This window comes from Gadus macrocephalus, chromosome 5 (assembly GCF_031168955.1).
Source record: "Gadus macrocephalus chromosome 5, ASM3116895v1".
In the NCBI taxonomy this organism is placed as follows: domain Eukaryota; kingdom Metazoa; phylum Chordata; class Actinopteri; order Gadiformes; family Gadidae; genus Gadus; species Gadus macrocephalus.
In genome coordinates this window covers 19,739,973-19,761,250 of record NC_082386.1, presented here as the reverse complement: position 1 = coordinate 19,761,250, position 21,278 = coordinate 19,739,973, and the positions used below count along the sequence as shown (strand labels likewise).

Below are 21,278 nucleotides of genomic sequence, written 5' to 3'. Positions count from 1 at the left end.
GACAATGAGCCACCTCACCTTAAGTCAGAAATTATATTTTAAACCTTGTTTCTGGCCTTTATAGTCCATGTCGTTCTGGCAAAATTATGCTGTTTCCACACAGCTTCTAAATAAATATAGATGTGTAGACTTCTCCTGATAAAGAGGTGAAGGTCATAAAGAGACTTTTTGTTTATTTGTCAGTTACCTTATTTGTAAATCTTTGAGATGTGTATGTGTTTAAATACATATCATTGTACGGTACTCATGAATCTATCTTTGAATCTTTACCTTTACCAGTGCTTTAATATAGCCTACAGTATGACAGTGACAATGATTTTGAAGCTCGTACATACCCTTCTGTATCCATCTATTTCATATTGTGCCCACGTAATAAAATAAAATAAAATAAGTATTGGCAGTTGGGGGCCTGTGCCCCAGTAAAACTCTAGGTCTAGCAACGCCCCTGGTCCTCGCGGCTTCGAGTGGTTATGTAGTCGCGCGGTGTCCACTTTGCGATGTATACGTTTGACAGTTTGTAAACAATCTCCCGCGACCTGCGCGTGTGAGCGTCTTGGTGGAGCGTCTTGGTGGAGCGTCTTTGTATATAGTGCCAAATTTGACTTCTGGACTGCATTCTGCAACATTTTCAAGAAGGGTAAGTGGGCCTACATCAATCGCCTTCTTTCCAATATACATTATACACAGAGATGTTTACTGGTTGTTTTCATATTTCATAACAGTATTATGTATATAAAACGTAAGGTAATACATTACTGAACTCTTCGTGTTAGTTAGCTAGCATAACTAGGTAGCAGCATAGTTTGATTTCTCAAAATCAGCTCACCAATAAAATCAGTCTTGGTTTCAAAATTATCACAATCACTTGTGTAATGTTAAATGGCTTCATATAGACATTAAACAATCCTAAGAGAAATAATGTGACATAAACGGAGCAAGGGCTGATGTCAATTTAATGTTAGCGAAGTAGGTGTGAGACGCCTAGGGTTGCCAACCGTCCCGTAAAATACGGAATCGTCCCTTATTTGGCAATTAAATGTTGCGTCCCGTATTGAACCAATACGGGACGCAATTTGTTCCGTATTTCCATAAATGTCCAATACACATGTCTGTCACACACACAAATACTAAATCTAACAATAATGATCAAAACAAAACACAGGGAATACTACGGTCAGCAAAATTGTCGCGGCGGGATCTACGCAAGACCCGCTCCGGTCATCTGTGTGTCTGCGCATGCGTGTGGTGGTCACGGTTGCCTAGCGACAGACACCACACACCGGCGCTGCTCACAAAACCTGCGCCTTTTAAAAATGTCCGCTACACCCGATACTCCACCACGTCCTCAAAAGCGTAAACGCTTGCAGAAGTACGGACGTGAGTGGGAAGACGCACATCCTTGGCTGGACAGCGTCAGTGGAGATGTTTACAAGGCAAGTTGTAAAATATGTCGGCGAGTGTTTTCAGTGGCGCACGGTGGGCTGTCTGACATCAGACAGCATGCAACAGGACAGCATGCAACCTTCTTCTCTGCAATAATATCCTCTCTCTCTTTGAGGAAGTTGTAAAGAAGCTGGAGAGTGATGAAACCACCTGTGTTGAGTTATATTCCATCATGGAAAACTTCAAGCAAAAGCTCACACAGAGACGAGATTAACAGTTCTATGGCTACTTAACTAAATTGAAGCTGCAGCGTCTCCGTCCACTTGATGCTGACATGGCAAGGGCAGATTTTACTGCATTCCTCAACACAGCACTCTCATATGTTGAGAAATGGTTCAACTTTTCTGAAGACTACTGGTTGTTCTCACTGCAACCTCTCTCTCTGCACCATGGCACCATGACCTTTACTGACATTGAGAGGGTGACCACCAAGCTCAACCTCATCCATAAAGTCAACATGGATGAACTTTATGATGAATGCTCCACAGCAAAACCCATTCTGAAGAGGCTCAAAGAAGATGCTGAAGATGAATGGAAGTCCAAAAGTGTGGCTGCCAGGTGGGTGGCTCTCTTTCGAGTAGCTGACCTGCCAAACATGCTGTCTATCACCAGACACAGCATCCCAGCATCCACTGGATGTGTGGAAAGGATCTTCTCCAGAATGGCCAACAAATGGAGTGACTGCAGGAACAGGTGCTCCACAGAGCTCATGAGAAGTGAGCTCCTGATCACTCTCAACTTTGAGCAGTCCTGTTCAGAGTTTTACAACAGCGCTTTGAAAGACAAAGAGTTACTCAGTGCTGCAAGGAGTAACAAGAAGTACACCTGGAAAAAGAAGTAACAGTTTTGAGGGGAGGAGTAATGTTGAGGGAAGGAGTAATGTTTTGCACTTTCTTTTTTTACATAAGTTTATAAGTGTTTTTGTTGTTTATTTGTACTGGTTTTTTTTGTGAAATTTTTCAAAGAGAGTCCCTATAGTTATGCACTTAAAAAGTAACATGAAGTTCTCCGTTTATTTAGTTTATATTTTAAAAGTTCATTGCTGCACACGCCACACAGAGATTTCATTCAAGATTTAATTGACTGCACTTTATAAGAGAATGTTATGTGGTAATAAAGCATTTCAAGATTTAAGTATGACTAATTCCTTTCTTGATCAACCCTTTACTAAAAACACCAGCACAAAATAAAACATACCACTGCTGCGGGCGCCCCGCCCCACAGGAGTCGGGCCCGTGGTGGGCGTCCCTTATTTTAATTTCTGAAAGTTGGCAACCCTAGAGACGCCTCTCCCTCCCCCTTGCTAATATTTTGTCTCCGCTGTCTGTTCATCCAAAGTCAAATCTATTCTTGAGATTCCCAAATGTAATATGATAATGTCACACGTTGAAAATTAAAGACAGGGAAAGCAGTTTGTCTGCCCTCTGCTTATGTAGTTCAGCAAATGTATTAGTTGGTTGTTAGTTAATGACACGAACATCATTCAAGTGTTCGTCCCGGGGGAAAGGCAACAGTTGTGACAGGTCGCTAGTACAGCTGTTATACAGTTATCCCATAGAAAGCCTTGTGTTATGCTTTTCCGTACACCCTCGAAAACAATTACTACGTTATGCTGTGATAGACATGTTTAAGTGATCTAAGTTTTAGATTTATACCTTAGGACATCAGTCCTAAGGTATAAATCAATGTTAAAAAAGGCAAATTTTTTTGGTCGGCGGCCGAACGCTTCTGACTCTAAAGTCTCACTCTTGTCATTTTCTGAAACTTGGCAGCCCTGTGACTTGTTGATGTTTTTTGAGCACTCACGCATTTCTCTAGGTATCTTAAGTTTCCTACTGGAGTCATCAAAACTTTGGACTTTGTTATTGTAAGAAATATTTTGTTACAAAAACACTTTGTCTTACCCTTAGCATTACCCTAACCTTAACCCCAGTAACATTTATTCATCATAAACTACAAGTTACGCAAAATGGCATACAAACATCCAGTCCAATATTAAAGAAAAAAGCTAGCTTCATTAAGGAATCGAACCCCTTATCCCCGCGTTAATGAGTTGTTCTCTGACCACTACCCATCAGGTCTTAGTACAGTTAACCACTTGACAATCTTTAAACTTCGGTTGCCTAGAAATTGTAAAGACAGTGATGTGTGTACATTGTGTGAGTATCCGGCACTCGCGATGTGTGTGCAGTCCAAAATGAAAGAAAAAACCTTGCATCACTAGGGAATCGTACCACCAATCATCAGTTGGTCGTTGGTAACTGTAAACAAAGATATCGCATTTTGTTTAACTGCTAACTAACAAACGGGTTTATGCGTTCACTGAACAAAGATTATGGAAATAAAATACCACTTTTCCATCAGAAAAATCATCAGAACCGTTATTACCAACCCATAGACACTAAAGCCAAAACCTTTCTCACATTGCACACCCATCGCGAGTGACGGCTATGCGCACACATGCACACCCATAGCGAGTGACGTAGGACGTAAAGTCCCGCCCAGGTCGAAGTGGCGTCGATTTAGACTCTAGGGATTTGGGAGGGACTCTCTAAATTTTAGAGTCCCTCCCAAATCCCTATTGAAAATGCATTGAAGGCTCATTTTCCGAAAAAAATAGTTTTAACATGACAGTCAATGGGAGAATCCTTGGGCGATTTTCCACGTCAATGAATTCGCCCAGAGAGGCGGGACCATTTGAAACGCGACTTGAATCTGACGATTCTGATTGGACAATGACAGATAATATGTCTAGAACATTGAAAACTACTTTTGCTGTGATAGAATTTGTTAGAATTCTCTTTCTCCCAGTTGGTAGTGGGTCGCCCAAATTGCCCCTATACACCATCCGCCCCTGACGCTACAATATAACTGTGTCTCCCCCTGCAGGCGGAGGAAAGAATCCCAACTTTGGAGACGCGTACTACACCGGCAGAGAGTCCCGCGCCCAGACGCTCAGTAACGGTAAATACCCGGCAGGGGGCGCCAATCACCCTCATTACATCTTACTGTCGGGATAAGATTGCTTGTTTTCGAATTATTAATAAGCTATTTCTTAATCATATTCATGTTCTTCTGATTAATATTGATTACCTTCTAATCAACATCCGTTTTTTAATTCCTCTTTCGGTTGTTATTAAGATTCACCTTCTAATTAAGATAATTTCTTCCATTAATCTTTCATTAATCTCTTGTAATTAACATTCATCTTAATTATTAATTATATTCATTATAATGTCTCCATTGGCTGCGCCTCTGAGTTGAGAGAGAGAGAGAGAGAGAGGGAGAGGGAGAGAGCTTGCGTCACTGTGTGTAAAAGGAAGGAAGGAGGGAGGGAGGGAAGAAAAACTAGATATTTGTCTGTCTAGAGCCTCGTGCTCACATTATGTCTCACACTCAGAGCTATCCCTGCTTCTCACGAACTACACACGAGTCACCACCACATGAAACACACTGACTCCATGGCTCATTCTGACAGAATGTCTGCGTAGAACTGCACGATGGGACTCGACTCATCTCAATCTGTTAGACATTATGCTTTTATATGTTATGCTATTATGCTACTAGTTATGTTAATGACATAGTATCTTCATTCATGTACAATTGTCATCAATACATACCTCTTCAGGTTCCTAGAGGGGTTTCAAGGTTCCTACAGGGGTATATCAAGGTTCCTAGAGGGGAGGGGAGGTTAAAGGGATCCTAATTGGACGCAGCCCTCTCCCCTAGTGTGTGTGTGTGTGTGTGTGTGTGTGTGTGTGTGTGTGTGTGTGTGTGTGTGTGTGTGTGTGTGTGTGTGTGTGTGTGTGTGTGTGTGTGTGTGTGTGTGTGTGTTCCCCTTCCTAGTGGGGCAACAAGGTTCCTAGATATGTATCGAGGTTCCTAGTTTATGTGTGTCAGAGAGGCACCCTGTAGAGATCACACAGCCCCTACGAGAACCTTCTCCCTCACCTCGCCTGATCACATCATGGGCGGTTCCAGACGTTCCCTCCCGGGGAAACATCTGGCCGTGATGTCGTCAGTAGAGACGGAGGTCGCGACCTCCCTCTGTTCCACCTGGAATGACTGTTGTGGTGGGAGGAAGTGTGTGTGTGTGTGTTATTGCGCAGAGTAATAACATCCCCACACACACACAGGTGTTTGTGTCTGTGTTACTGTGGGAATTGTGTTTGGTTGTGTCTGTGTGTGTGTATTACGATGGGAATTGTGTGCGTGTGGTGTGTATTACTGTGTATTACTGTGTTATTGTGTGTGTGTTTGTGTATTATTGTGGGTATTCATTTGTGTATTATGTGTGTATGGATATATGTATCATCCCTGTGTAGTATTAATTTGCGAGTGTATTGATATGTATCGTGTGTTATTATTTGTCTAATGTGTGTATTTTGTATTAATATGTATCGTGTGTGTATTTTGCCTTTTTATTATTTGTGTATCAATGTGTGTACTTTGTATTAGTATGTAGCATGTGTGTAGTGTTGTGTATTTATGTTATTTGTGTATTAATGTGTGTACTTTGCATTAGTATGTAGCGTTGTGCGTTAACGTGCGCGCGTGTGTCTCCAGCGAGGAACAGCATCACCACTCTGGGCCGCTCGCTGCAGATGAACCAGCACTGTCTGGACACGGCCTTCAACTTCTACAAGATGGCGCTGTCCAAGCGGCTGACCTACGGCCGCCGCTCAGCCCACGTGGTCGCCGCCTGCCTCTACCTGGTCTGCCGCACCGAGGGCACGCCCCGTATCCTTGGTTACCGTCGTCACGGCTGCACCGCCGCCGCGCGTTCTGTAATTAGCGCCGTGGGTTAGCGGTTAGATACAGTAGGTTAGTGTTGGTTAGTTAGATACAGTAGGTTAGTGTTAGTTAGCGTTAGAGCCAGTAGGTTAGTGTTGGTTAGTTAGATACAGTAGGTTATGTTGGTTAGTTAGATACAGTAGGTTAGTGTTGGTTAGTTGGATACAGTAGGTTATGTTGGTTAGTTAGATACAGTAGGTTATGTTGGTTAGTTAGATACAGTAGGTTAGTGTTGGTTAGTTAGATACAGTAGGTTAGTGTTGGTTAGTTAGATACAGTAGGTTAGTGTTGGTTAGTTGGATACAGTAGGTTATCGTTAGATACAGTAGGTTAGTGTTGGTTAGTTAGATACAGTAGGTAGGTTAGATACAGGTGGTTAGTGATGGTTAGTAGTCTGTTAGCGTTGGATCCCCTTTACAGTGCTTGTGAGTGTTGGGGCGAGCGAGCATGGTCCACACCGCGAGAGAGAGAGAGAGAGAGAGAGAGAGAGAGACCTTAACGGGCTCATCCCTCAGACATGCTGCTGGACCTCAGTGACATCGTGCAGGTACGTTACCATGGCGACCGCGCCAGAAAGTCGATACCTCCCATAATAACCCTGTCATCGCCCAGCGCTTTATGGTCTACCCCACCTCGGGTTGGAGGGGGTGGGGGGTGGGGGGGGGGGTGCAGGACCCAGGATGACCACAGATGTCGATCATTAAATATGCAAGGATGATGCCAGGTTAATATTTAACTCCACTAAACGATGAGTGGTTGGTTTGTTACGGCCCCTGTAACCAGCTGTGTGTTCAGCCGAGGGTCAGGTGACTCAGGGAAAGATCAATCTGACTTGCATTTACATTTAGGGCATTTAGCAGACGCTTTCATCCAAAGCGTCTCACAATAAGTACATTCGTCAGAAGAGGGTGAAACAACAGTTTATCTGTCGGTACAGTAAGGATGTCAATAAAAGCATGCGCCAAGCACTAACAATTACTAGGTTAACCCATTCCCCGTACCCAACATAGACAGCTAGGATAAGACACTACACAAGTACTATAACTAAGTACGACAGACAATAAGTGCGTACATTAAGTGCTAGGACTTACAACATACAATAAGGGTTTACATTAAGTGCCAGGACAGTAATTGTGTAGGAGGGGTGGGAGTTGATGGGGACTTGTTACTCCAAGAGGTCCTGACTGAAGTGAGGGGTTCCTGCTAACGAGATGTTTCACCGCAGCAGAAGGAACAACCTAAAGTATTTAGATGACGCGCCCGCTGTCGTCTGAAGCCTTTTATTAACCCCCGAGAATGCGTGTGTGTGTGTGTGTGTGGGGGGCGTGTCACGTCTGTGCACATGCTGAGGTATGAGTGTGTAGATTTAGACCACACACACACACACACACACACACACACACACACACACACACACACACACACACACACTCTGATTGGTGGGCTGTTTTATTGGCTACAGCAACAGAGTGGGTCAGGATGTGTAGTGGGGGGGGGGGAGGGTGCCTCTCCCTGCGTCACAGCTGGTGGGACGTTGATATTTATATGCTGCCAGCTGTCCTGGTGGAGGACTTCACCCCCTCCCCCAACCCTGCCTGGGATTAACAGTAAGGAAGTGGTTTAGCAGGAGGGGGCGGTGATCCAGTGGCAGGGAGAGTGGGCCGGGTGGTGGTCTAGGGGGGAGGCTGGGGCTCTGGGAGTGGTCAAGGGGGGGGGGGGGGGGGGTTGGACTGCCGGTGAAGTCTGACTGGACTCGCCACCCAGACACACAGTTCTGGTGGCTATTTGATTTCCCATGATGCATCAAGACGTGATCTTGTCCTTCCTGACAGAAACGAGTAGAAATGTCATGTTGTCTTTAATGTCTGGTGATGCACTCACTCAGTCATGCCTCGTGCCTGTGTGAGCCATGCCGACGTGTGTTCAGCTTGTGAGTCGTTATTGGTTGTTCATGTTGTGAGGATCAGACCTGAAGAACCTCAAGGATTCTACACGGAGGCGGGTTGCTCTCGTCTCGAGTCCGTCTGCTGTAGTTTCTCGTCTGTAGTCTTTCCACTCTCTGTCTCTGTCTGGTGTAGTATCTATCCTCTGTCTGGTGTAGTATCTGGTCTCTGTCTGTAGTGTCTCTGCTCTAATCTCTAATCTTCCTGCACTCTTGTCTGTAGTTATATGGTCAATAGTAAATGTGGTCCCCATGCATTACGTCAGTAAAGATGCATTCATCTAGCACTTTTACTTTACTACACAAACTGTTACAAAGTGCTTCACATGAAAAATACCAAGTTGTCTGTTCTAGTCTCTGTAGTCTCTTTTCTGTAGCGTCACTAATCTCATCTAGTCTCTAGTCACCCGTCTCTTGTCGCCATTCTTTAGTCTCTTCTACCCTCTAGTCTCTAGTCCAGTCTCTTCTCTCTAGTCTCTTGACTGACGCCATCAGCGGTGTCTTCGCCCGCTCCACATTCTGCCCACTGCGGCGTTCGCCCGTTCTGTTCAGAGGCGTCCAGGAATAGCGCCGTGTGGCTCCAGACGGGCCCAGGGAGAGGGAGAGTCCGTCTGGCCCGGGAGCCACACCAGAGAGACCCCCCCGTGGAGGTCTGGGCGGGACAGGCGAGAGTCGACCCACGGTTCACGACCTCTTCCTGGGGGAGGTTTCTCCCCTCCCACTGCCTGCCCGTATGAAACACTTGTCTCCAAGCGGTTGTGTGTGTAATATGACGTGTGAATCACCCTGGGGATCAGCCTCTGTTTAGCCAGGGTGGGTTTTGGGTCTGGTCCGATGGCTTCCAGGAACACTGAATCAGTCCTCAACCCCCTGATAAGGGGGAACACACTGATGACGTCACAACCAGGAAGAGGGGTTTGAGCGTCCCCCTTGACTACATGTTTATATAGTAAAGATTATTTTTTGGGGTTCAGGGTGCAGACTTTTAAACAGACTAAACGCTGAGAACCCAACAGGAACTCTACAGAGAGCAGCCTGGTTTACCGCCGTCGTCTCCCGGCTGTCATGGTGATTGTGTCGTGACTTCCTGGTTCTTGTCTCTGCAGGTGAACGTGTACATCCTGGGGAGAACCTTCCTGGTCCTGGCCCGAGAGCTCTGCATCAACGCCCCGGCCATAGGTACTGACCCTCTGCTTACTATTACTGTTATCCCACACTCCCTCTATTTAGTATTACTGTTAGGGTTAGCCTACGCACCCTCTAGTAACTATTACTGATAGGGTTAGCCCAGACGCCCTCTAATTCCTATTACTTTTAGCCCACAATGCCACTATTACTGGTCAAGTTATTCACAACACCCTGTACTTTACAATAGATACGGGAATGGTTAATCTCCTAACATCTCATTTTAACTTTAATTACCTTTTTAAAGACTAAGCCCTCTAGGTAATAGAGTAGGATGGCCATTCTGCTGGCTGTTTTATCTGAACACATTCCACCAAAAATAATGGTTGTCTCAATCTTTATGTTTGGACGTCGGCTGCATTTATTTCCTATGATAAGATCACAGAAGTTCTTGGTCTAGTTTATGATTTAAGCTACTTAAATACGCTACTGTGATATAACATTTGACCTACGAGGGGTCGTTCCCGCAGTGTAGTACTCTCTGGTGAACACAGAGGGCGCTGTTGTCCCTCCAAAAGGAGTTCAGACCAAATGAAGAGCAGTGGACAACGCTGGCTCAGTCACGTGATAACCTTTATGTTTCTCAGGGTCACAAGCATTTAGAACACAGCAGTTTCAGCAGCATCAAGCTGCCAACAGTTTGAACAAATGTTGTTGTTTTTTACAAAAGATGCAACGTTACGGAGTCCGTCTCCCTGGTGCAAAACAACTTTAGTTTTCTGTTTACAGGGAATTCTTCCTCTTATTTATTTCAATGTTAATTCAAACCCTAAACATGAGCGTTGTTGCTTCTTGTGCGTCCCGTCCCGATTGGCTGCGGTATCGCCCGCGTGCGAGAGCCTCCACCAATCCGACGTGAGGAGTTTCCACGGTCACTGCTTGGCTCGATCACATTAGCCTTCAGAGCTAATGGCGCCAACAGCATCAGGCTAGCAGCACCCCAACAAGTCATCCCTCGCCGAGGTTCCTGGAGGCTGTATGGAGCGGCGTTAGCTTAGCCTAGCTCCCATCCCGCCGCAAGAAGCTCCGTGCTCGACGCGGAGAGGCGAGCGTCCCCGAACGTCGCTCCTTAAGGCGGCAAACACCAAACACATTGCTAGCGGGGGAGTCTTCAGCAGCACGACCGGTCACGTGACGCGCGCCATCGTCCTTCTCCATTTCATGTAACAAAAATAATTAAATTAAAAAATAATAACGTTAAAATAAATAGGATAAAATGGCTCCTTCACCGTTTATTAAATAGTGTCTGAGAGAAGTAACTAGGCCGCTAGGCGGGCCGCTACGGAGTGTCGTTATGCTACGTGAACTCAAAGGCTTAAGAGTGGAGTCCGGCTATGGGCTCCAGACTCCCACCCCCCCCCAAGGGGGTCCCAGTGGCTCATGCGTAGAAGACCAGCTCGGGGATCTGCCCCCCCTGCACCCCGGTGCCGTTGGTGCTGTCCGACGAGCACTGGAACTGGAAGGTGACCTTGCCGCACTGCACCTCGGTCATGCCCTCCTGGCCGAAGTAGCTGAGCTCGTTGCCGTCCAGCACCACGCTGACGGTGTAGAAGGAGTCCTGCTCCACCTGCACCGGGTGCTCGAACCACACCGGGAAGGTCCCGCTGGAGCCGTCGGACACGAACGCCGTGCTGCGCGTCGCCAGCGTGGCGCCCTGCCGCTTCAGCTCGATGCGGACGCCGTACTCGGCCTTGCCGCCGCTGGAGCCGTAGAGGCCGAGGCCCGCGACAAAGACGCGGCGGTCGGCGGCGAACTGGATGCTGTCGCAGCGGCCGCGGTAGCGCCACTGGTTGCTGCGGTACGCCGACGACTGGAAGCGGTGGCAGTGCTGCGGCGCCAGGCCGGCCCGCGGCGCCAGCGGGAAGCCCAGCTGCGGCTTGACGGCGGCCGTGTACCACAGGAACACGGCGTGCGTCTCCTCCAGCGTCAGCACGCCCGCCTGCGCCGCGCCGTCCGCAAACTCCTCCAGGCTCATGGTGGGCAGGCGCAGCAGGTACAGCGCCTTGCCCAGCGCCTCGCGCTTGTTCCCCGGCGTGGGGCTCACCCCCCGCCGCCGGCACTCGGCCACGGCCCAGCCCAGCGCGGCCTGGAAGACCACGGCCTCGGCCGCGTTGAGGGTCTCGCGCCGCAGGATCACCTCCAGCGTGGGCCGGTCAATGTCGCCGAAGCCCTCGGAACGCAGCGCGAGCAGGGCCTGGGCGTCGATGACCTCCCAGCAGCGCGTGGTCAGCTCGGGCTCCTCGAACAGCCGGCTCTGGGAGAGCAGCACGCAGGCGTTGCGCGCCTCCAGGCTGCTCTCCAGGAAGGTGACGCAGGCGCGGGCCAGCGCCGCCACCATGTACTTCTTGGCGGCGTAGAGCGTGGCGAGCACGGTGTCGGCCTCCAGGTCGATCTCGTCGCTGTACATGTACCTGGAGGGGGAGGGGGGGGGGCAGTGTGTTAGTCCCTGGGGGGGGGGGGGGGGCGGGGTTCATTCAGTCCTACGCTAGGGGCGAGGGGGCGGCACACTGTAGTGAGGCGCCCGGGAACCAACTCCAGCAGTAGTGCCCGTGCCTTGCTCACGGGCAGAGTTTAGTGTGTGTGTGTGTGTGTGTGTGTGTGTGTGTGTGTGTGTGTGTGTGTGTGTGTGTGTGTGTGTGTGTGTGTGTGTGTGTGTGTGTGTGTGTGTGTGTGTGTGTGTGTGTGTGTGTGTGTGTGTGTGTGTGTGTGTGTGTGTGTCCCTGTCTCCACGTTCCGGTTGGATACAGGAAGACAACAGCAGGCACACGCTGTACAGTGCTGGTGCCCTGTTCTGTTCGAACAAGCAACTAAACAAAAGCGACCTATTTATAACCGCAACGCTGCATTTTACACTCCTCTTCAAAGGGTGGATCGCTACGGATGACGACGGCTGGCAAATAATAAAAAGCGTTTCAAGTTCCAACAATGAGGGGGGAGGAGACGGGGGGACGGGCAATTACAGCACGCCACCGGCGGAGCTTTAAAGGGTGTGTGATGACGCTCTTTGAAGTGACACCGCGCGGCCCGTCGGCTGCGCTCGTGGCGGGAACGGCCCCCGGGAACGTTTCCGGGAGGCGGCCATGCTTACCTGAGCAGGATGAGGAAGGCGGCGGGCTCCACGTCGGGGATGTGGATCTCGCCCGACTCCTCGGCCAGGTCGCCGTAGAACATGGCGCCGAACACTGAGCTGCCCACCGCCAGCACGTACTGGGAGACAGGGAAGGGGTTAGGTTCATGTACTGGGAGGGACTGGGATGGGGTTAGGTTCATGTACTGGGAGACAGGGAAGGGGTTAGGTTCATGTACTGGGAGGGACTGGGATTGGATTAGGTTCATTTAGCATCCTTTGATTTGACCGACTGAGTGGTTCTGGTTCTAACGTGATGACTGGTTCTAACACTGGTGTTACATGTTGTTTGCCTCATTGCATAATTGCCTAATTCATATTTTGGCCAAATTATGATATCTAACGGAACTCTATTCTCCCATCCCAATAGGACTTGGGCAATTATGCTATGAGGTTAACTATGTGTACCAAAAAAAAAAAGTATGATGGACCACTAGGGCAATACCAAAATAAGATGGACAGCTATGACTCTGTGGAATCAGGGTGTCGCTGCCGACAGCAGAACACATGTCGACCCTGAATCCCTTCAAGGAAAACCCTGTCATTGGTGTCTGCGTCCCGATTTAACCCCGTCGCACGCTGAAATACCCTAGACGTCAAACCACAAGAGGACTAGTACCGGGGCTGGGTTTACCTTGTGGGCCGGGAGCCGTCTCGACTCGCCGGACGGTCCCACGATGAAGTGAACGTCAGCCATCAGCTCGTTGTTGAACATCAACGCGTTCCTGCAGAAGAAGGAGGAGGAGGAGATGGAGGCTCAGATCTCAAATCCTCTCTCACTGAAGGCGTCTGTGACTTCTTATTATTATGATATGATATGATGGATGGACTAAACATGCGTGTTGCACTTCGCCCTCATCGACTCATGCACATGACATTCAATAAGGGGGACATTCATTGAGGGACCAGGGACATTCAACAAGACTACATGGGCTATCTGGAGGAAGTCCTCTGTCCTACCTCTCCCGCAGAGTCGGGTGACTGCACGCCCAACTCGGCGCGTCCAGGTTGTTGTTGTTGATGTTTTGGTGGGAAGAGGAGGAGGAGGGGGTGATGGAGGAGTTGGTGGAGGACAGGGTGGCCGAGGACCGGTTGACCGGCGAGTCTTTCTCGGGCTTGTCCCCGGCCGTCACCGTAGTGGTGGTGGAGGAGGTGTTGTTGGTGGAGCGCTGGTTCGCCAGGTTGCTGTTGGCGGTGCTGTGGAGTTCGGCGGCCATCCTCTTCCTCTTCGCCAGCGACAGGGAGAACAGCTCGTAGCACAGCGGGAGGCTAGTGCCGCTCTTCTTGGACCTCTTCTTGAGCGTTTCTGGAAGCAGGAGCAGGAAGGAGAGACACCTCATGATCCGGCCATGGTGCAGGAGCCTGCAGTCCGCTGTGGGCATCGGCCTGCCTCCGTCCTACCGTCCCGGGGAACGCAGCTGACCGGTGGCTCTCCTCTCCGGGACGGGTTCAGCCGTGTTGACGTGTGAGTGTGGGGGGAACCGATCAGCCTAGACAACGCGTAAAAAGTTTACTAACCGCGGATCAATTGGAAGAGGAAGCCTCGGCGCGTCATAGAGATATATCCGAGCGACCGAGTCCCTTCGCCAACTTCAATGGAAAACACTTTTTCCTTGGACCGCTTTTTTAATCTCCTCCACGGAGGGGATCCGCGAAGCTTTCCGTGGTTTCCCTTTTTACGGCGAAACGGTGATCCGGACGGGCACCGCGCGGATACGATCCTCCGTTATGAACGACCCTTGTTTTCCTCCGACACGCGTAAACGTCGGCAGAAGCAGTAGCGACGTCCTTCCGTTCATACGGGATGTGTCCGCTCCGCGATGGGAATCCGATTTAATCGCTGCTGGTGCTGGAGTGGCGTTTTTTTTCATTTACTGAGGTCTGTTCTATTTTTTATTTTGGCTCCTATCCCCCCCACTGAAGCCCAGCTGGCGTTAGACCAATGGGATCCGGTCTGGGCGGTGGCGTCAGCAGCATGACGCCCCGCCCCCCTCCTGCAGAATGCGTCAGTGCGCTCCAGTGAAATTCAGGAGATGCAAATCGTGGCTTTTCTTCTCCGTTCCCTTCCTTGCCCCCTTGTCCTCCTCGACGAGCGGCGCCCGTTGTCAAACAGAGCTCGTATTGTCTGCTCCTCCTCCCGGCAGAAAGCTGTGCTAACAAAGTGTTTGTATTGCTTGGATTCTGTCAATGTTTCTCGGTCGACTGGCCACACAATACACGTTCTCAATACACAGTCTGCCGCGGCTTTCTGAGGGCCAATTGTGTTTCGGGGCCAAACTTAAACGAATGTCATTCATAATAAATGAATCGAGCCGATATGTGCTAAATATGCAACGAAAAATTGACTTTTAGGAGGTGTCCCGTTACATTAGTACTTTTGTTTGAATAGACAAATAAACCCATTTAGCTGCCGTGGTCTGATTCTTATCGTCATTGTAGAAGAAGCGTTGGCTAATTGCAAAGTAAGGGGAGACCGAGAGCTTTTGATAGACATAATAGTCCGGGCGAGAGAGATTGGGGGTAGCCTAAATAACGGGGAGGGAGGGAGGGAGGGAGGGAGGGAGGGAGAAGAGTCTCTCAAATAAAGAGAGAGGAAGAGAGTGAGTCAGGTCGCCCTGCTGAAGAGGGGGAGCGGGCTGTAGTGTTCTAAAGGGGCTGGGGGGTGCGCTCAGCTGACGGGCCCTCCACCGTGCTCCGACCTCTGGTTACTCTGGAAGTCGGCAGCGTTTTTAATAGTTCCCAGGTCCTCTGGGATCCGGGCCGGTCTGGTTCAGTCGGGCCTCCTCCCAGTCTGGTCTCGGGCTGGGCTGGGCTGGAGAGGGCCTGGCTGTGTGGTGGTGGTTGAGGGGGAGTGGGGGGGAGGGGGGTAGGGACGGATCCTATTTCCAGCCCTGCTTTCCAGAGAAGAGCTCTTTAAACGCATCACATCCCAGCTATGACTCCTCTGAGCTCCTCTCTGCTCCTCCCCTCTGCTCCTCCTCCAGTCCTCCCTGTTCCTCCTCTCCTCACCTCTCTTCTCGGCTCCTCTCCTCTCCTCCTCCCCTCTCCTCTCCTCCCTCTGCTCCTCCCCTCCTCTCTGCTCCTCCCCTCCTCTCTCCTCCTCCCCTCTCCTCTCCTCCCTCTGCTCCTCCCCTCCCCTCTCCTCTCTCCTCCTCCCCTCTCCTCTCCTCCCTCTGCTCCTCCCCTCTCCTCCTCTCCTCCTCTCCTCCCCTCTCCTCTCCTCTCTCCCCCCTCCCCTCCTCCCCCCTGTAAAGCGCTACGATGGTAGAGCAGTTATTATGTCCTGGAGGTTTTGATACGTTGTTAAACTTTATTGCTTGGTTTTGCTGAAGATCTAAAAAAAAAAAAGATTTGTCAGGAGAGAAAGCCCCGAACAGGATGCGGCGTTTAGCTCATGGTTCAAATAAGACTTCTGCTCCTTCTTGGTTCTGCGGCGGTCAGCTGGAGAACAGTTCCACCAAAGAGAGAGTGTTAGGAGTCTGGTTCTCCTGTGAGCCAACGGCTCAAGATCTGGTCTGGTCAGAAGACCAGGACTGGCTGAGGTCCGGGATTCATGGCGGCTTGGGTTCCATAACCAGGGCCCAGGTTCCACTTAGGCCCGTTCTCAGAAGACCCCTCAGGTCTAGGGTTCGGAGGTCACATGATGGTCGGGTGAGGGAGACTGCTCAGCCAATGAGGCGTTTTAGACTCACTCTTCGTCTGACCAACCGAGAGCTGCCTTTTTAATAATTAAACATTTAGTCACTTGGGAGATGCCTTTATCCAAGGGGTGGCTGATGCCTGCAGGGTAGACACTGGGAATCAAACCCACACCCGTTTGGCTGTGGGACAAAACGCCGTCACCACTAGGCTAGCCTGCCTCCCTGCCTCGTGATGTAATCCCAGCGTAGCGCACAGTAACGGCGCCACAGAGCCGCTGGTTAAACCAACGTTTAGCGCTGGTTCCAGACTCCTAGGATCCACCGGGAGCTCCGCCATGTCTCCTCACAGCTGACGTAGCTTTGGGGATCACCCGCCAGGGTTTGGTCTGTGACGGGGGGAGGGGGGGGGGGGGGGGGGCGGGGGAGGGAGAGGATGGTGTTACTGTTGTACCACTGTGGTGATGCAATACGATCTGGGGTTGAATACAGTGAGACTCGCTCACGCCGTCACTGTAGCCTTCCCACAGAGAACTGGGATCGCACAGGATGTTGTTGACCTCTCTATGTATGTCTTATCTGTGGTGTTGTTTACCTCTGTGTTGTCTCTTACCTGTGGTGTTGTTGTTTACCTCTGTGTTGTCTCTTATCTGTGTGCGTCTGTTGTTCAGCTGTTGTTGTGATTTCTATTCCTGTGCATGCGCCGTTGTTAATCGATCTGTTTGCCTCCTCCAGACCGTGGCCTGGTGTTGCCCAGTGTGTTGACCTGTTGTTGTTGTTGTTGTTGTGTAGACCCGTGTCTGTACATCCCGCGCTTCGCCCAGCTGCTGGAGTTCGGGGAGAAGAACCGGGACGTGTCGATGACGGCGCTGCGACTCCTCCAGAGGATGAAGAGGGACTGGATGCACACGGGCCGGAGGCCCTCCGGCCTCTGTGGGGCAGGTGGGTGACCTCGCCGTGACCTCACCCTGACATCACGGTGACATCACGCCATCTCAATATCGCCATGACGCCAACATGACATCGTTTTGACGAAACGTGACATCACTGTGACATCACTGTGACGTCACTATGGCGACGCTACCATGACGATACCATGACGACACCAAGACGTGCACTCCAATGGTCGTGCACGCTCCCAATGGTGCGCGCTTCTGGTTGTGCACGCTCCTGGACGTGCCAATCCTGGTCGTGTACGCCCCGTTCGTGCACGCCCTTGGTTAGTGCGCGGCCCTGGTTAGTGCACGCTCCCGGCCGTGCACTCTCCCTGGTTCGTGCACGCCCCTTGTTAGTGCACGCCCCTGGTTCGTGCACGCCCCTAGTTAGTGCAAGCTCCTGGTCATGCACGCTCCTGGCCGTGCACTCTCCCTGATTCGTGCGCGCACCTGGTTCGTGCACGCCCCTGGTTCGTGCGCGCCCCTGGTTAGTGCACGCCCCCTTCCGCTCAGTGGAACAGCGTCCGTGTTCGCGTCATCCTCCGCCGCTGGGGCTGAATAATTGATGGCCGATGCTCATGAATCATTAAAGGCGACGGGGAGAGATGTGAGGGAGGGTTGGTTGGTGAGACGCGGCGATGCCCGGGGAGAGACGGGATGTTTATCTTGAGAGTTTGGAGAACAGACGTCTCCGCTCCGCCTTTTGTTTTCCCGAGTTCCGGGACGTCTCCCTGTCTCTTTTGAAACGCGCGCAAAGAGCTTGATCAGATCACAGCGAGGAGAGGAGCCCGGGCGTTGAGTGAACTAGTTCAGCGCGGCGGTGGCGGCGGCGGCGGCTGTGGGTTTAGGAGGAGTCGGAGGCTAGGAGGAGGCGGTGGAGAAGCCCTCTGCCTCCGGAGGGATGGTGCACTAATCACCCTTATGTAACCGCGCTCCTCCAGGGCCCCGCTGCAGCTCGTTGCGTAACGATAACAATGAGGCACACCGGTCCTCCAGTGTCCCGCGATCACTGGTGGAGCACGCGGACCGGGCGTGCCCCCCCCCCCCCCCTCCCCCCTCCTCAGGCTATTGATAGGTTCCGCTGCCTGTGGGAGGGGCTACTGGTTAATGGACGTCTTCCTGGGTTCGATCCCCAGAGGTCCAGTCTAGCCTGAGGCATCCCCGGGCAAGATGAGCCCTCACCTCCCTCTACTTGGGGACATGTATCTAGGACTCGCTCTAAGGGGCTTCGGGTAAAGGCGTCTGCTAAGGGAGCACAAACCTAATGGTGCAATGGTCGGGCAGGGGTTCCTAAGGCTAATCGGGTTCTTATGTTCTGACGTTGTAACGTAATTTTCTAATGTTTTTATGTTCTGACGTAACGTAATGTTCTAATGTTCTAATGTTATGTTCTGACGTTCTAACTAAATGTTCTGACGTTCTTGTGTTCTGACGTTGTTCCGTAATGTTCAAATGTTCTGACGTTCTTGTGTTCTGACGTTGTTCCGTAATGTTCTAATGTTCTGACGTTCTAATGTTCTGACGTTCTAATGTTCTGACGTTCTAATGTACTGACGTTGTAACATAATGTTCTTATGTTCTGACGTTGTAACATAATGTTCTTATGTTCTGACGTTGTAACGTAATGTTCTTATGTTCTGACGTTGTAACGTAATGTTCTTAGGTTCTGACGTTGTAACGTAATGTTCTTATGTTCTGACGTTGTAACGTAATGTTCTGACGTTCTTATGTTCTGACGTTCTAATGTACTGACGTTGTAACATAATGTTCTTATGTTCTGACGTTGTAACGTAATGTTCTTAGGTTCTGACGTTGTAACGTAATGTTCTTATGTTCTGACGTTGTAACGTAATGTTCTGACGTTCTTATGTTCTGACGTTGTGACGTGATGTTCTGACCCTCTGACGTTCTGACGTTCTGACATTCTGATGTTCTGCGTCCGCAGCTTTGCTGGTCGCCGCTCGCATGCACGATTTCCGCCGCACCATCAAGGAGATCATCGCGGTGGTGAAGGTGTGCGAGGCCACACTGAGGAAACGGTGAGCAGACCCCCCCCCCCACAACCTTCTGGGCCCACCTCCCTGGGATCCATGAACTGTTCTGTCTGGTCAATAACATTTTTTATCTTTTCAATTAAGTTTTATTTGATGTGGTCAATAAGGTGTTCACTTTTCCGTAAAGTTTTATTATTATCAAATTATTGTTTTGGTTTTGAACTTATCAGGGAGGTTTTAAAACCCTTATTTTATGTTCGCCATTACAACTAACGTCTTGTATCTTGGCTGGGATTGGTCGGCAGGTTGACAGAGTTTGAGGCCACGCCCACCAGCCACCTGACGGTGGAGGAGTTCATGAAGGTGGACCTGGCCACGGAGTGTGACCCCCCCTCCTTCACCGCCGGGAAGACCAAGAACAAAATGGCAGAGGTAGGAGCTCTCACCGTGACCTCTCACCCCGTACCCTAACCCAGCAGACCCTGAAACAAACACACACTCACTCACTCACTCACCCACTCTTAGTGACTCATTAAAGCAGAAACACTTTGTTCCAAGGCCACTCCCAGGCGAGACTGAGGCATCCAAGCACATTTACAACTATCCAAAGAGCACGACGGTTATACTTCATCAAAAACTTCAGAACTGTAATGGAACACGTTCATCTAACGATGTCCTGATGCATCATGGGAAAGGACCACCGGAACGTTTCCACATGTGCCTCCTCAAGCACGCATGTGTGTTCTGGTAATCGGCGAACAGCCGGCGGAGACTCCCTCTCTTCTGTAGGCCCTGCCGTTGGATCTGAACGCAGAACCAAAGCGTCTTCCTGGGCTTCGTCTCCAGGGAATGCAGAATTCCTGCGAAGAGTTCTGAGCTCAGACGTTGTGACAGGAAACCGTGACATGTCTGTGACTCACGGGGCTGTAGGGAATGCCCCCCTCCCCCCCCCCCCCCCCCCACCCCCACCCACGGTCATGTCTCATATTGAATGTCTACCGAGTCCTCAACGGACCCGGGTACTCACCGGGGTGACTGTTGAAGAACCCCGCTGGGTCTGTGATATCTGACCCCGGTACCAGCCCCCCAGCCCCCCAGCCCCCTACACACACACACAGCACCTCGTTCCGCTGTAACCCGAATCTCCTCCTCCTTGTTCTCCTCGTTCTGCCCCTGCAGCTCGAGATGGAGCTGGAGAAGAAGATGGTGGACGTGGAAGGTGAGCCGTGAAGCCCTCTCCGGTTTCGTTTGAAGTCTGCTCCGTCGAGCGAGGAGGCCTAGAGCTTTCCTCGGGCCCACGCCCTGATAAGGCGAACAAAAGACCAGACGTTTGGCAACGGTGTCCTTCCCAGAAGAGACGGAGCGCTGTCTGACCTTGGCTGGGAGTCGAGACGGCCTCTGTTATCTCTGAACCTGGGGGCGCGGAGAGAGAAGCAAGGCTAACTTTTGTAGAATTTCTCGGTTCTGCGGTTTAGTTCAGCTGCAGTCGCTGAGCATTGGAGAATGTAAATGTAGAAATGTTTACCATGTGCTGCCGGGAATGCATCGGCTTTAAGTGAGTTGAGTGGGTGTGATGTGATTCTGTCGGCTTGCTAGCATGCCTCCCTTTCATTAGGCTTCTGGGAACAGGGGGACGTTCTTTTGAGCTGTTGTCGGCTAGGGGCATACCTGTGCATCAACACCCGTAGAAACATGTAGAAACATGTCATCACCTGTAGAAACATGTTAACACCGGTAGAAACATGTCGTCACCTGTTTCTACAGGTCAAGACCTGTAGAAACTGGTCCACACCTGTAGAAACTGGTCCGCACCTGTAGAAACTGGTCCGCACCTGTAGAAACTGGTCCGCACCTGTAGAAACTGGTCCGCACCTGTAGAAACTGGTCCGCACCTGTAGAAACTGGTCCGCACCTGTAGAAACTGGTCTGCACCTGTAGAAACTGGTCCACACCTGTAGAAACTGTCGACCCTTATGAGTCCCTGTTCTAACCTGACCACTGCACCTGGTTCTGCAGGCGAGATCCAGAGCTACCACGACGAGATCGAGACGGAGCTGGAGAGCTGCAGACCCAAGCTCAGGGGCGTGTACGCTGCCTACACCGGACACGGTACGGACACACACACACACACACACACACACACACACACACACACACACACACACACACACACACACACAGACACAGACACACAGAGACACACACACCCCTCTACACCTG

General features: G+C 50.6%; 2 protein-coding genes across 3 annotated transcripts in view; one reads left to right on the top strand and one right to left on the bottom strand.

The window, feature by feature from the left end:
• Positions 1 to 4,284: 4,284 nt before the first annotated feature.
• LOC132457285 (transcription factor IIIB 90 kDa subunit-like) overlaps positions 4,285 to 21,278 on the top strand; it is a 47,811-nt gene continuing 30,817 nt past the window's right edge. Inside the window, exons 1-9 of one of the 2 annotated variants that reach the window (XM_060051514.1) lie at positions 4,285 to 4,407; positions 6,010 to 6,183; positions 6,753 to 6,784; positions 9,286 to 9,358; positions 16,922 to 17,071; positions 19,010 to 19,103; positions 19,364 to 19,490; positions 20,238 to 20,277; positions 21,075 to 21,167. In XM_060051514.1, the coding sequence (XP_059907497.1) occupies positions 6,048 to 6,183; positions 6,753 to 6,784; positions 9,286 to 9,358; positions 16,922 to 17,071; positions 19,010 to 19,103; positions 19,364 to 19,490; positions 20,238 to 20,277; positions 21,075 to 21,167 (745 nt within the window). In that variant the 5' untranslated portion in view covers positions 4,285 to 4,407; positions 6,010 to 6,047. Of the gene's footprint in view, positions 4,408 to 6,009; positions 6,184 to 6,752; positions 6,785 to 9,285; positions 9,359 to 14,231; positions 14,371 to 16,921; positions 17,072 to 19,009; positions 19,104 to 19,363; positions 19,491 to 20,237; positions 20,278 to 21,074; positions 21,168 to 21,278 lie in introns of those variants that run through there. The other variant, XM_060051515.1, reaches the window with a different exon arrangement.
• LOC132457293 (BTB/POZ domain-containing protein 6-B-like) lies at positions 9,920 to 13,873 on the bottom strand. The gene is made up of 4 exons (XM_060051525.1): positions 13,452 to 13,873; positions 13,126 to 13,216; positions 12,453 to 12,571; positions 9,920 to 11,775 (listed from the first exon to the last, which is right to left on the bottom strand). The coding sequence occupies exons 1-4, from the start codon at positions 13,871 to 13,873 to the stop codon at positions 10,743 to 10,745; spliced, it is 1,665 nt and encodes a 554-aa protein (XP_059907508.1). The 3' UTR covers positions 9,920 to 10,742.

Bases quoted from the DNA above. Each gene is read 5' to 3' on its own strand.
- LOC132457293 (XM_060051525.1), bottom strand. From the start codon at position 13,873: ATGCCCACAGCGGACTGCAGGCTCCTGCACCATGGCCGGATCATGAGG. The intron at 12,572-13,125 runs GTAAACCCAGCC...CCTGTCTCCCAG, and splicing joins GACGGCTCCCGGCCCACAAG to TACGTGCTGGCGGTGGGCAG. The intron at 11,776-12,452 runs GTAAGCATGGCC...CTCCCCCTCCAG, and splicing joins GCCTTCCTCATCCTGCTCAG to GTACATGTACAGCGACGAGA.